The sequence below is a fragment of the Chiloscyllium plagiosum genome, unplaced genomic scaffold (assembly GCF_037043375.1).
Source record: "Chiloscyllium plagiosum isolate Xiang-an unplaced genomic scaffold, Cpla_swu_hap1 HiC_scaffold_1, whole genome shotgun sequence".
NCBI classification, from domain to species: Eukaryota; Metazoa; Chordata; class Chondrichthyes; order Orectolobiformes; family Hemiscylliidae; genus Chiloscyllium; species Chiloscyllium plagiosum.
Genome location: NW_028270139.1, coordinates 175,860,783 through 175,875,467, shown reverse-complemented (window position 1 = coordinate 175,875,467; position 14,685 = coordinate 175,860,783). Strand labels below are relative to the sequence as shown.

Genomic DNA, 14,685 nt, shown 5'->3' with positions numbered 1-14,685 from the left:
GTAACAGATCCCAAGATCAGTGAGCCAGGCTGGGTGTCGAGGGATCAGTAACAGACCCCTGGATCAGTGATCTAGGCTGGGTGTGGTGGGATCAGTAACAGATACCAGGATCAGTGATCCAGACTGGGTGTGGAGGGATCAGTAACAGATTCCAGGATCAGTGATCCAGGCTGGGTCTGGAGGGATCAGTAACAGATCCCAGGATCAGTGATCCATGCTGGGTGTGGAGGGATCAGTAACAGATCCCAGGATCAGTGATCCAGGCTGGGTGTGGAGTATCAGTAACAGATCCCAGGATCAGTGAGCCATGCTGGGTGTGGAGGGATCAGTAACAGATCCCAGGATCAGTGATCCAGGCTGGGTGTGGAGGGATCAGTAACAGATCCCAGGATCAGTGAGTCAGGCTGGGTGTGGAGTATCAGTAACAGATCCCAGGATCAGTGATTCAGGCTGGGTGTGGAGGGATCAGTAACAGATTCCAGGATCAGTGAGCCATGCTGGGTGTGGAGGGATCAGTAACAGATCCCAGGATCAGTGATCCAGGCTGGGTGTGGTGGGATCAGTAACAGATACCAGGATCAGTGATCCAGGCTGGGTTTGGTGGGAACAGTAACAGATCCCAGGATCAGCGATCCAGTCTGGCGGTAGAGGAATCAGGAACAGATCCCAGGATCAGTGATCCAGGCTGGGTGGGTGGGATCAGTAACAGATCCCAGGATCAGTGATCCAGGCTGGGTGTGGAGGGATCAGCAACAGATCCCAGGATCAGTGATCCAGGCAGGGTGTGGAGGGATCAGTAACAGATCCCAGGATCAGTGATCCAGTCTGGGTGTGGAGGGATCAGTAACAGATCCCAGGATCAGTGAACCAGGCTGGGTGTGGTGGGATCAGTAACAAATTCCAGGATCAGTGAGCCATGCTGGGTGCAGAGGAATCAGGAACACATCCCAGGATCAGTGATCCAGGTCAGGTTGTGGAGGGATGAGTGACAGATCCCAGGATCAGTGATCCAGGCTGGGTGTGCAGGGATCAGAAACAGATCCCAGGATCAGTTAGCCATGCTGGGTGTGCAGGGATCAGTAACAATTCCCTGCATCAGTGATCTTGGCTGGGTGTGGTGGGATCAGTACCAGATCCCAGGATCAGTGATCCAGACTGGGTGTGGTGGGATCAGTAACAGATCCCCGGATCAGTGATCCAGGCTGGGTGTGGAGGGATCAGTAATAGTTCTCAGGATCAGTGATTCAGGCTGGGTGGGAGGGATCAGGAACAGATCCCAGGATCAGTGATCCATGCTGGGTGGGAGAGATCAGGAACAGATCCCAGGATCAGTGAGCCATGCTGGGTGTGGATGGATAAGTAACAGATCCCAGGATCAGTGATCCATGCGGGGTGTGGAGGGATCATTAACAGATCCCAGGATCAGTGATCCAGGCTGGGTGTGGAGGGATCAGTAACAGATCCTAGGATCAGTGAGCCAGGTCAGGGTGTTTAGGAATCAGGAACAGTTCACAGGAAACTTGAGCCTGTCTGAGTGTGGAGGGATCAGTAACAGATCCCAGGATCAGTGAGCCAGGTCACGGTGTTAAGGAATCAGGAACAGATCCCAGGATCAGTGATCCAGTCTGGGTGTTGAGGGATCAGTAACAGATCCCAGGATCAGTGAGCCAGTCTGGGTGTGGAGGGATCAGTAACAGATCCCAGGATCAGTGATCCAGGCTGGGTGTGGAGGGATCAGTAACAGATCACAGGATCAGTGAGCCAGGCTGAGTGTTGAGGGATCAGTAACAGATCCCAGGATCAGTGAGCCAGTCTGGGTGTGGAGGGATCAGTAACAGATCCCAGGATCAGTGATCCAGGCTGGGTTGGGAGGGATCAGAAACAGATCCCAGTATCAGTGATCCAGGCTGGGCGTGGAGGGATCAGTAACAGATCCCAGGATCAGTGAGCCAGGTCACGGTGTTAAGGAATCTGGAACAGATCCCAGGATCAGTGATCCAGGCTGGGTGTGGTGGGATCAGTAACAGATACCAGGATCAGTGATCCAGTCCGGGTTGGAGGGATCAGTGACCGATCCTAGGATCAATGAGTCAGGTCAGAGTGTGGAGGGATCAGGAACAGATCCCAGGATCAGTGATCCAGTCTGGGTGTGGAGGGATCAGTAACAGATCACATGATCAGTGATCCAGTCTGGGTGTGGAGGAATCAGTAACAGATCCCAGGATCACTGATCCAGGCTGGGTGTGGAGTGATCAGTAACAGATCCCAGGATCAGTGATCCAGTCTGGGTGTGGAGGAATCAGTAACAGATCCGAGGATCAGTGATCCAGGCTGGGTGTGGAGGGATCAGTAACAGATCCCAGGATCACTGATCCAGGCTGGGTGTGGAGGGATCAGTAACAGATCCCAGGATCAGTGATCCAGTCTGGGTGTGGAGGAATCAGTAACAGATCCCAGGATCACTGATCCAGGCTGGGTGTGGAGTGATCAGTAACAGATCCCAGGATCAGTGCTCCAGTCTGGGTGTGGAGGAATCAGTAACAGATCCCAGGATCACTGATCCAGGCTGGGTGTGGAGGGATCAGTAACAGATCCCAGGATCAGTGAGCCAGGCTGGGTGTGGAGGGATCAGTAACAGATCCCAGGATCAGTGAGCCAGGCTGGGTATGGAGGGATCAGTAACAGATCCCAGGATCAGTGATCTAGGTGAGGGTGTGGACGGATCAGCAACAGATCCGAGGATCAGTGATCCAGGCTGGGTGTGGAGGGATCAGTAACAGATCCCAGGATCAGTGATCCAGTCTGAGTGTTGAGGGATCAGAAACAGATCTCAGGATCAGTGATCCAGGCTGGGTGGGAGGGATCAGAAACAGATCCCAGGATCAGTGATCCAGGCTGGGTGGGAGGGATCAGCAACAGATCACAGGATCAGTGACCAGATCCTCAGGTTGTGAGGGGATCAGAAACAGATCGCAGGATCTTAGATACAGGGTGGGTGGAGGGATCAGTAACAGATCCCAGGATCAGTGATCCACTGTGGCTGGGTGTGGTGGGAACAGTAACAGATCCCAGGATCAGTGAGCCAGGCTGGGTGTGGAGGGATCAGGAACAGATACCAGGATCAGTGATCCAGGCAGGGTGTGGAGGGATCAGTAAAAGATCCCAGGATCAGTGATCCAGTCTGGGTGTGGAGGGATCAGTAACAGATCCCAGGATCAGTGAGCCTGGCTGGGTGTAGAGGAATCAGGAACAGATCCCAGGATCAATGATCCAGGTCAGGTTGTGGAGGGATCAGTAACAGATCACAGGATCAGTGATCCAGGCTGGGTGTGGAGGGATCAGTAACAGATCCCAGGATCAGTGAGCCAGGCTGGGTGTGGAGGGGTCAGTAACAGATCCCAGGATCAGAGATCCAGCCTGGGTGTGGAGGGATCAGTAACAGATCCCAGGACCAGTGATCCAGGCTGGGTGTGGAGGGATCAGTAACTGATCCCAGGATCAGTGATCTAGGTGAGGGTGTGGAGGGATCAGTAACAGATCCCAGGATCAGTGATCCAGGCTGGGTGTGGAGGGATCAGTAACAAACCCCAGGATCAGTGATCCAGGTTGGGTGTGGAGGGATCAGTAACAGATCCCATGATCAGTGAGCCAGGCTGGGTGTGGAGGGATCAGCAACAGATCCCAGGATCAGTGATCCAGGCTGGGTGTGGTGGGATCAGTAACAGATCCCAGGAAAAGTGATCTAGGCTGGGTGTGGAGCGATTAGTAACAGATCCCAGGATCAGTGATCTAGGTGAGGATGTTGAGGGATCAGTAACAGATCCCAGGATCAGTGATCCAGGCTGGGTGTGGTTGGATCAGTAACAGTTCCCAGGATCAGTGAGCCATGCTGGGTGTGGAGGGATCAGTAACAGATCCGACGATCAGTGAGCCATGCTGGGTGTGCAGGGATCAGTAACCGATCCCTGGATCAGTGATCCAGGCTGGGTGTAGAGGAATCAGGAACAGATCCCAGGATCAGTGATCCTGTCAGGGTGTGGATGATCAGTAACAGATCCCAGGATCAGTGATACAGGGTGGGTGGGTGGGAGCAGGAACAGGTCCGAGGATCAGTGATCCAGGCTGGGTGTAGAGGAATCAGGAACAGATCCCAGGATCAGTGATCCTGTCAGGGTGTGGATGATCAGTAACAGATCCCAGGATCAGTGATCCAGGCTGGGTGGGTGGGATCAGGAACAGATCCCAGGATCAGTGATCCAGGCTGGGTGTGGAGGGATCAGCAACAGAGCCCAGGATCAGTGATCCAGGCAGGGTGTGGAGGGATCAGTAACAGATCCCAGGATCAATGATCCAGTCTGGGTGTGGAGGGATCAGTAACAGATCCCAGGATCAGTGATCCAGGCTGGGTGTTGTGGGAACAGTAACAGATCCCAGGATCAGTGATCCAGGCTGGGTGTGGAGGGATCAGCAACAGATCCCAGGATCAGCGATCCAGGCAGGGTGTGGAGGGATCAGTAACAGAACCCAGGATCAGTGATCCAGTCTGGGTGTGGAGGGATCAGTAACAGATCCCAGGATCAGTGATCCAGGCTGCGTGTGGAGGGATCAGTAACAGATCCCAGGATCAGTGAGCCAGGCTGGGTGTGGAGGGATCAGTAACAGATCCCAGGATCAGTGAGCCATGCTGGGTGTAGAGGAATCAGGAACAGATCCCAGGATCAATGATCCAGGTTAGGTTGTGGAGGGATCAGTAACAGATCCCAGGATCAGTGATCCAGGCTGGGTGTGCAGGGATCAGAAACAGATCACAGGATCAGTGAGCCAGGTCACGGTGTTAAGGAATCAGGAACAGATCCCTGGATCAGTGATCTGGGCTGGGTGTGGTAGGATCAGTACCAGATCCCAGGATCCGTGATCCAGGCAGGGTGTGGTGGGATCAGTAACAGATCCCAGGATCAGTGATCCAGGCTGGGTGTGGAGGGATCAGTCACATATCCCAGGATCAGTTAGCCAGGCTGGGTGTGGAGGGATCAGTAACAGATCCCAGGATCCGTGATCCAGACTGGGTGTGGAGGGATCAGTAACAGATCCCAGGATCAGTGATGCAGTCTGGTTGTGGAGGGATCAGGAACAGATCCCAGGATCAGTGATCCAGTCTGGGTGTGCAGGGATCAGTAACCGATCCCTGGATCAGTGATCCAGGCTGGGTGTGGTTGGATCAGTACCAGATCCCAGGATCAGTGATCCAGGCTGGGTGTGGTGGGATCAGTAACAGATCCCAGGATCAGTGATCCAGGCTGGGTGTGCAGGGATCAGAAACAGATCCCAGGATCAGTGAGCCATGCTGGGTGTGCAGGGATCAGTAACAGATCCCTGGATCTGTGATCTAGGCTGGGTGTGGTGGGATCAGTAGCAAATCCCAGGATCAGTGATCCAGGCTGAGTGTGGAGGGATCAGGAACAGATCCCAGGATCAGTGATCCATGCTGGGTGGGAGGGATCAGGAACAGATCCCAGGATCAGTGAGCCATGCTGGGTGTGGAGGGATCAGTAACAGATCCCAGGATCAGTGATCCAGGCTGGGTGTGGAGGGATCAGTAACAGATCCTAGGATCAGTGAGCCAGGTCAGGGTGTTTAGGAATCAGGAACAGATCCCAGGAAAAATTAGCCAGGCTGGGTGTGGAGGGATCAGTAACAGATCCCAGGATCAGTGATCCAGGCTGGGTGTGGAGGGATCAGAAACAGATCACAGGATCAGTGAGCCTGGTTGGGTGTGGTGGGATCAGTAACAGATCCCAGGATCAGTGATCCAGGCTGGGTGAGGTGGGATCAGTAACAAATCCCAGGATCAGTGATCAAGTCTGGGTTGGAGGGATCAGTAACAGATCCTAGGATCAATGAGTCAGGTCAGGGTGTGGAGGGATCAGTAACAGATCCCAGGATCAGTGATCCAGTCTGGGTGTGGAGGAGTCAGGAACAGATCCCAGGATCAGTGAGCCAGGTCAGGGTGTTTAGGAATCAGGAACAGATCCCTGGAAAATTGAGCCAGTCTGGGTGTTGAGCGATCAGTAATAGATCCCAGGATCAGTGAGCCAGGCTGGGTGTGCAGGGATCAGTAACATATCCCAGGATCAGTGATCCAAGCTGGGTGTGGATGGATCAGTAACCAATCCCTGGATCAGTGACCGAGGCTGTGTGTGGTGGGATCAGTAACAGATCCCAGGATCAGTGATCCAGGCTGGGTGTGGTGAGATCAGTAACAGATCCCAGGATCAGTGAGCCAGGCTGGGTATGGAGGGATCAGTAACAGATCACAGGATCAGTGATCCAGTCTGGGTGTGGAGGAATCAGGAACAGATCCCAGGATCAATGAGCCAGGTCAGGGTGTGGAGGGATCAGTTACAGATCCCAGGATCAGTGATCCAGTCTGGGTGTGGAGGAATCAGGAACAGATCCCAGGGTCAGTGAGCCAGTTCAGGGTGTTTAGGAATCAGGAACAGATCCCAGGAAAATTGAGCCTGTCTGGGTGTGGAGGGATCAGTAACAGATCCCAGGATCAGTGATACAGGCTGGGTGTGGAGGGATCAGGAACAGATCCCAGGATCAGTGAGCCAGGCTGGGTGTTTAGGAATCAGGAACAGATCCCATCAAAATTGAGCCAGTTTGGGTGTGGATGGATCAGTAACAGATCCCCGGATCAGTGCTCCAGGCTGTGTGAGGAGGGATCAGGAACAGATTCCAGGATCATTGAACCAGTCTGGGTGTGGATGGATCAGTAAAAGATCCTAGGATCAGTGAGCCAGGTCAGGGTGTTTAGGAATCAGGAACAGATCCCAGGAAAATTGAGCCAGGCTGGGCGTGGAGGGATCAGTAACATATCCCAGGATCAGTGATCCAGTCTGGTTGTGGAGGCATCAGTAACAGATCCCAGGATCAGTGAGCCATGCTGGGTGTGCAGGGATCAGTAACAGATCCCTGGATCTGTGATCTAGGCTGGGTGTGGTGGGATCAGTACCAGATCCCAGGATCAGTGATCCGGGCTGGGTGTGGTGGGATCAGTAACAGATCCCTGGATCAGTGATCCAGGCTGAGTGTGGAGGGATCAGGAACAGATCCCAGGATCAGTGATCCAGGCTGGGTGGGAGGGATCAGGAACAGATCCCAGGATCAGTGATCCATGCTGGGTGGGAGGGATCAGGAACAGATCCCAGGATCAGTGAGCCATGCTGGGTGTGGAGGGATCAGTAACAGATCCCAGGATCAGTGATCCAGGCTGGGTGTGGAGGGATCAGTAACAGATCCTAGGATCAGTGAGCCAGGTCAGGGGGTTTAGGAATCAGGAACAGATCCTCGGAAGATTTAGCCAGGCTGGGTGTGGAGGGATCAGTAACAGATCCCAGGATCAGTGATCCAGGCTGGGTGTGGAGGGATCAGTAACAGATCACAGGATCAGTGAGCCAGGTTGGGTGTGGTGGGATCAGTACCAGATCCCAGGATCAGTGATCCAGGCTGGGTGTGGTGGGATCAGTAACAAATCCCAGGATCAGTGATCCAGTCTGGGTTGGAGGGATCAGTAACAGATCCTAGGATCAATGAGTCAGGTCAGGGTGTGGAGGGATCAGTAACAGATCCCAGGATCAGTGATCCAGTCTGGGTGTGGAGGAGTCAGGAACAGATCCCAGGATCAGTGAGCCAGGTCATGGTGTTTAGGAATCAGGAACAGATCCCTGGAAAATTGAGCCAGTCTGGGTGTTGAGGGATCAGTAACAGATCCCAGGATCAGTGATCCAGGCTGGGTGTGGATGGATCAGTAACCAATCCCTGGATCAGTGACCTAGGCTGTGTGTGGTGGGATCAGTAACAGATCCCAGGATCAGTGATCCAGGCTGGGTGTGGTGAGATCAGTAACAGATCCCAGGATCAGTGAGCCAGGCTGGGTATGGAGGGATCAGTAACAGATCACAGGATCAGTGATCCAGTCTGGGTGTGGAGGAATCAGGAACAGATCCCAGGATCAATGAGCCAGGTCAGGGTGTGGAGGGATCAGTTACAGATCCCAGGATCAGTGATCCAGTCTGGGTGTGGAGGAATCAGGAACAGATCCCAGGATCAGTGAGCCAGTTCAGGGTGTTTAGGAATCAGGAACAGATCCCAGGAAAATTGAGCCTGTCTGGGTGTGGAGGGATCAGTAACAGATCCCAGGATCAGTGATCCAGGCTGGGTGTGGAGGGATCAGGAACAGATCCCAGGATCAGTGAGCCAGGCTGGGTGTTTAGGAATCAGGAACAGATCCCATCAAAATTGAGCCAGTTTGGGTGTGGATGGATCAGTAACCAATCCCTGGATCAGTGACCTAGGCTGTGTGTGGTGGGATCAGTAACAGATCCCAGGATCAGTGATCCAGGCTGGGTGTGGTGAGATCAGTAACAAATCCCAGGATCAGTGAGCCAGGCTGGGTATGGAGGGATCAGTAACAGATCACAGGATCAGTGATCCAGTCTGGGTGTGGAGGAATCAGGAACAGATCCCAGGATCAATGAGCCAGGTCAGGGTGTGGAGGGATCAGTTACAGATCCCAGGATCAGTGATCCAGTCTGGGTGTGGAGGAATCAGGAACAGATCCCAGGGTCAGTGAGCCAGTTCAGGGTGTTTAGGAATCAGGAACAGATCCCAGGAAAATTGAGCCTGTCTGGGTGTGGAGGGATCAGTAACAGATCCCAGGATCAGTGATACAGGCTGGGTGTGGAGGGATCAGGAACAGATCCCAGGATCAGTGAGCCAGGCTGGGTGTTTAGGAATCAGGAACAGATCCCATCAAAATTGAGCCAGTTTGGGTGTGGATGGATCAGTAACAGATCCCCGGATCAGTGCTCCAGGCTGGGTGAGGAGGGATCAGGAACAGATTCCAGGATCATTGAACCAGTCTGGGTGTGGATGGATCAGTAAAAGATCCTAGGATCAGTGAGCCAGGTCAGGGTGTTTAGGAATCAGGAACAGATCCCAGGAAAATTGAGCCAGGCTGGGCGTGGAGGGATCAGTAACATATCCCAGGATCAGTGATCCAGTCTGGTTGTGGAGGCATCAGTAACAGATCCCAGGATCAGTGAGCCATGCTGGGTGTGCAGGGATCAGTAACAGATCCCTGGATCTGTGATCTAGGCTGGGTGTGGTGGGATCAGTACCAGATCCCAGGATCAGTGATCCGGGCTGGGTGTGGTGGGATCAGTAACAGATCCCTGGATCAGTGATCCAGGCTGAGTGTGGAGGGATCAGGAACAGATCCCAGGATCAGTGATCCAGGCTGGGTGGGAGGGATCAGGAACAGATCCCAGGATCAGTGATCCATGCTGGGTGGGAGGGATCAGGAACAGATCCCAGGATCAGTGAGCCATGCTGGGTGTGAAGGGATCAGTAACAGATCCCAGGATCAGTGATCCAGGCTGGGTGTGGAGGGATCAGTAACAGATCCTAGGATCAGTGAGCCAGGTCAGGGTGTTTAGGAATCAGGAACAGATCCTCGGAAGATTTAGCCAGGCTGGGTGTGGAGGGATCAGTAACAGATCCCAGGATCAGTGATCCAGGCTGGGTGTGGAGGGATCAGAAACAGATCACAGGATCAGTGAGCCAGGTTGGGTGTGGTGGGATCAGTACCAGATCCCAGGATCAGTGATCCAGGCTGGGTGTGGTGGGATCAGTAACAAATCCCAGGATCAGTGATCCAGTCTGGGTTGGAGGGATCAGTAACAGATCCTAGGATCAATGAGTCAGGTCAGGGTGTGGAGGGATCAGTAACAGATCCCAGGATCAGTGATCCAGTCTGGGTGTGGAGGAGTCAGGAACAGATCCCAGGATCAGTGAGCCAGGTCATGGTGTTTAGGAATCAGGAACAGATCCCTGGAAAATTGAGCCAGTCTGGGTGTTGAGGGATCAGTAACAGATCCCAGGATCAGTGATCCAGGCTGGGTGTGGATGGATCAGTAACCAATCCCTGGATCAGTGACCTAGGCTGTGTGTGGTGGGATCAGTAACAGATCCCAGGATCAGTGATCCAGGCTGGGTGTGGTGAGATCAGTAACAGATCCCAGGATCAGTGAGCCAGGCTGGGTATGGAGGGATCAGTAACAGATCACAGGATCAGTGATCCAGTCTGGGTGTGGAGGAATCAGGAACAGATCCCAGGATCAATGAGCCAGGTCAGGGTGTGGAGGGATCAGTTACAGATCCCAGGATCAGTGATCCAGTCTGGGTGTGGAGGAATCAGGAACAGATCCCAGGATCAGTGAGCCAGTTCAGGGTGTTTAGGAATCAGGAACAGATCCCAGGAAAATTGAGCCTGTCTGGGTGTGGAGGGATCAGTAACAGATCCCAGGATCTGTGATCCAGGCTGGGTGTGGAGGGATCAGGAACAGATCCCAGGATCAGTGAGCCAGGCTGGGTGTTTAGGAATCAGGAACAGATCCCATCAAAATTGAGCCAGTTTGGGTGTGGATGGATCAGTAACAGATCCCCGGATCAGTGCTCCAGGCTGGGTGAGGAGGGATCAGGAACAGATTCCCGGATCATTGAACCAGTCTGGGTGTGGATGGATCAGTAAAAGATCCTAGGATCAGTGAGCCAGGTCAGGGTGTTTAGGAATCAGGAACAGATCCCAGGAAAATTGAGCCAGGCTGAGCGTGGAGGGATCAGTAACATATCCCAGGATCAGTGATCCAGTCTGGTTGTGGAGGCATCAGTAACAGATCCCAGGATCAGTGATCCAGGCTGGGTGTGGTGGGATCAGGAACAGATCCCAGGATCAGTGATCCAGGCTGGGTGTGGACGGATCATTAACAGATCCCAGGATCAATGAGTCAAGTCAGGGTGTGGAGGGATCAGGAACAGATCCCAGGATCAGTGATCCAGTCTGGGTGTCCAGGAATCAGGAACAGATCCCAGGATCAGTGAGCCAGGTCAGGATGTTTAGGAATCAGGAACAGATCCCTGGAAAATTGAGCCAGTCTGCGTGTTGAGGGATCAGTAACAGATCCCAGGATCAGTGATCCAGGCTGGGTGTGCAGGGATCAGGAACCGATCCCTGGATCAGTGATCTAGGCTGGGTGTGGTGGGATCAGTAACAGATCCCAGGATCAGTGATCCAGGCTGGGTGTGGTGGGATCAGTAACAGATCCCATGGTCAGTGAGCCAGGCTGGGTGTGGAGGGATCAGTAACAGATCCCAGGATCAGTGTTCCAGTCTGGGTGTGGAGGAATCAGGAACAGATCCCAGGATCAATGAGCCAGGTCAGGGTGTGGAGGGATCATTTACAGATCCCAGGATCAATGAGTCAGGTCAGGGTGTGGAGGGATCAGTAACAGATCCCAGGATCAGTGATCCAGTCTGGGTGTGGAGGAATCAGGAACAGATCCCAGGATCGGTGAGCCAGGTCATGGTGTTTAGGAATCAGGAACAGATCCCAGGATCGGTGAGCCAGTTCAGGGTGTTTAGGAATCAGGAAGAGATCCCATGAAAATTGAGCCAGTCTGGGTGTTGAGGGATCAGTAATAGTTCCCGGGATCAGTGATCCAGGCTGGGTGTGGAGGGATCAGTAACAGATCCCAGGAACATTGAGCCTGTCTGGGTGTGGAGGGATCAGTAACAGATCCCAGGATCAGTGATCCAGGCTGGGTGTGGAGGGATCAGGAACAGATTCCAGGAATATTGAGCCAGTCTGGATGTGGAGGGATCAGTAACAGATCCCAGGATCAGTGATCCAGGCTGGGTGTGGGGGGATCAGGAACAGATTCCAGGAACATTGAGCCAGTCTGGGTGTGGAGGGATCAGTAACAGATCCCAGGATCAGTGATCCAGGCTGGGTGTGGAGGGATCAGGAACAGATTCCAGGATCATTGAGCCAGTCTGGGTGTGGAGAGATCGGTAACAGATCCCAGGATCAGTGATCCAGTCTGGGCGTGGAGGGATCAGTAACATCCCAGGACCAGTGATCCTTGCTGGGTGTGGAGGGATCAGGAACAGATCCCAGGATCAGTGATCCAGTCTGGGTGTGGAGGGATCAGTAACAGATCCCAGGATCAGTGATCCAGGCCGGGTGTGGAGGGATCAGTAACAGATCCCAGGATCAGTGATCCAGGCTGGGTGGGAGGGATCAGTAACTGATCCCAGGATCAGTGATCCAGTCTGGGTGTGGAGGGATCAGTAACAGATCCCAGGATCAGTGATCCATGCTGGGTGTGGAGGGATCAGTAACAGATCCCAGGATCAGTGATCCAGTCTGGGTGTGGAGGGATCAGTAACAGATCCCAGGATCAGTGATCCATGCTGGGTGTGGAGGGATCAGTAACAGACCCCAGGATGCTGTCCTTTCCGATCCCCTGTCTGCCTGAATGTTGATGGGTTTGTGTGACTGGCTGTTGTCCCGGGTTTTCTCTGTGTTTCTGTGAATTCCTTTCCCACATTCTGTGTTAGTGGAACATTACAAACATCATTCACTGTTGTTATTGAAGAGATTCCTTACCTGTGGTACTTCTTACTGTTGTCCAAGGCGATGTAGCTGTGGAAAGTAACAAAGCAGAAGATGCTGTATAAATGTGTAATGATGCTGCGGTGCTGATTGACCCGGAGTTTGAGAACGTGTCCTGGATGAGCTTCATGGTATCTATCCCTTACGGTGGCCCACAGCTGGAGCCACAGAAAGCTCCTATCCCAGTCACTGCTGCTGGTCCTTCCACCGTCAGAATGACTCCGAGGAAATCCAAACCTCCCTTATATTTCAAACATCCATCCACCTCCTCTTGAAATACTTTCATTGATCTAGCCTCCATAATGCTCTGGGGTACACTCAGTCAGGGGCTGTGCTGGAAACGAGCAGGTTTCACAAGTCATGTGACCAGCAGAGGGTGGCTGAGAGGGTGAGGCATCACTTTGGCCCATACATTCCGGCCTGGAAGCTGTCCCCTGGCCTGGAGAGTAGGCCTGGTATCCAAGGAGTACTGAAGACCCAAACACTGCAGCACTGTCATGTTCCCCTCCTTCCTGCCTCCTCCACCAAAACAAATAGTGGAGGGGTAGAGAGAAATGCTGTTGGAAAATTTGTTGGTAGCAGGGGGATTAGTGAGGTTTTGGCCTGAGAGGATTCGGAGAGCAGCAGCTCCGTTAAAAGGTCAAGGTGAGGTCAGGTAAAGTCCTTTTAACTATCCTCTTTAGTTTTACAGCAGCTAAGATGGCAGTTAGGGCAGTCGTATGTTCCTCCTGCAGGATGTGGGAGCTCAGGGAGAATCCCATCATCCCTGATGACTACACGTGTGCGAAGTGCACCCAGCTGCAGCTCCGGGGAGACCGTGTTAGGGAGCTGGAGCTGGATGTACTCGGGATCATCGGAGAGGCTTGAGCACTTCAGAGGTAAGAGTTTCAGTGATGTGGTCACACCGAAGGTACAGGCAGAGAGTAGCTGGGTGACCACCAGGAAAGGGAAAGGGAGTTGGCTGAGAGTGCAGGAATCTCCTGGGGCCATTCCCCTCGAAACCCAGGATACCGTTTTGGATACTGTGACAGTTCAGGACACACACCCACACACCCACACACACACACACACACACTCCCACTCACCTCCTCCCCCCCCCCCCCCCCCACACACACACACACACACTCACCTCCACCCCCCCCACACACACACTCCCACTCACCTCCTCCCCCCCCCCCCACACACACACACACACACTCACCTCCACCCCCCCCCCACACACACACACACACACTCCCACTCACCTCCTCCCCCCCCCCCCCACACACACACACACACTCACCTCCACCCCCCCCACACACACACACACACACACACACACTCCCACTCACCTCCCCCCCCCCCCCCCACACACACACCCATACACTCACCTCCACCCCCCCCCCCACACACACACACACTCCCACTCACCTCCCCCCCCCCCCACACACACACACACACACTCCCACTCACCTCCCCCCCCCACACACACACACACACTCACCTCCACCCCCCCACACACACACACACACACACACACTCCCACTCACCTCCCCCCCCCACACACACACACTCCCACTCACCTCCTCCCCCCCCCACACACACACACTCACCTCCACCCCCCCACACACACACACACACACACTCCCACTCACCTCCACCCCCCCACACACACACACACACTCACCTCCACCCCCCCACACACACACACACACCTACACACTCCCACTCACCTCCCGCCCCCACACACACACACACACACACTCACCTCCACCCCCCCACACACACACACACACACTCCCACTCACCTCCCCCCCCACACACACACACACACACTCACCTCCACCCCCCCCACACACACACACACTCACCTCCACCCCCCCACACACACACACTCCCACTCACCTCCTCCCCCCCCCCACACACACACACACTCACCTCCACCCCCCCACACACACACACACACACACTCCCACTCAACTCCTCCCCCCCCACACACACACACACACTCACCTCCCCCCCCCACACACACACACACACACACACTCCCACTCACCTCCTCCCCCCCCCACACACACACACTCACCTCCTCCCCCCCCCACACACACACTCCCACTCACCTCCTCCCCCCCCCACACACACACACACACTCACCTCCACCCCCCCCACACACACACACACACTCCCAC

General features: G+C 54.1%; 1 protein-coding gene across 1 annotated transcript in view; it reads left to right on the top strand.

Moving 5' to 3' along the window:
* LOC148152298 (disintegrin and metalloproteinase domain-containing protein 12-like) overlaps positions 1 to 13,384 on the top strand; it is a 657,223-nt gene extending 643,839 nt beyond the window's left edge. Inside the window, exon 22 of the mRNA XM_087986062.1 lies at positions 13,252 to 13,384. Within this exon, the coding sequence (XP_087842188.1) occupies positions 13,252 to 13,384 (133 nt within the window). The remainder of the gene's footprint in view (positions 1 to 13,251) is intronic.
* Positions 13,385 to 14,685: the final 1,301 nt, after the last annotated feature.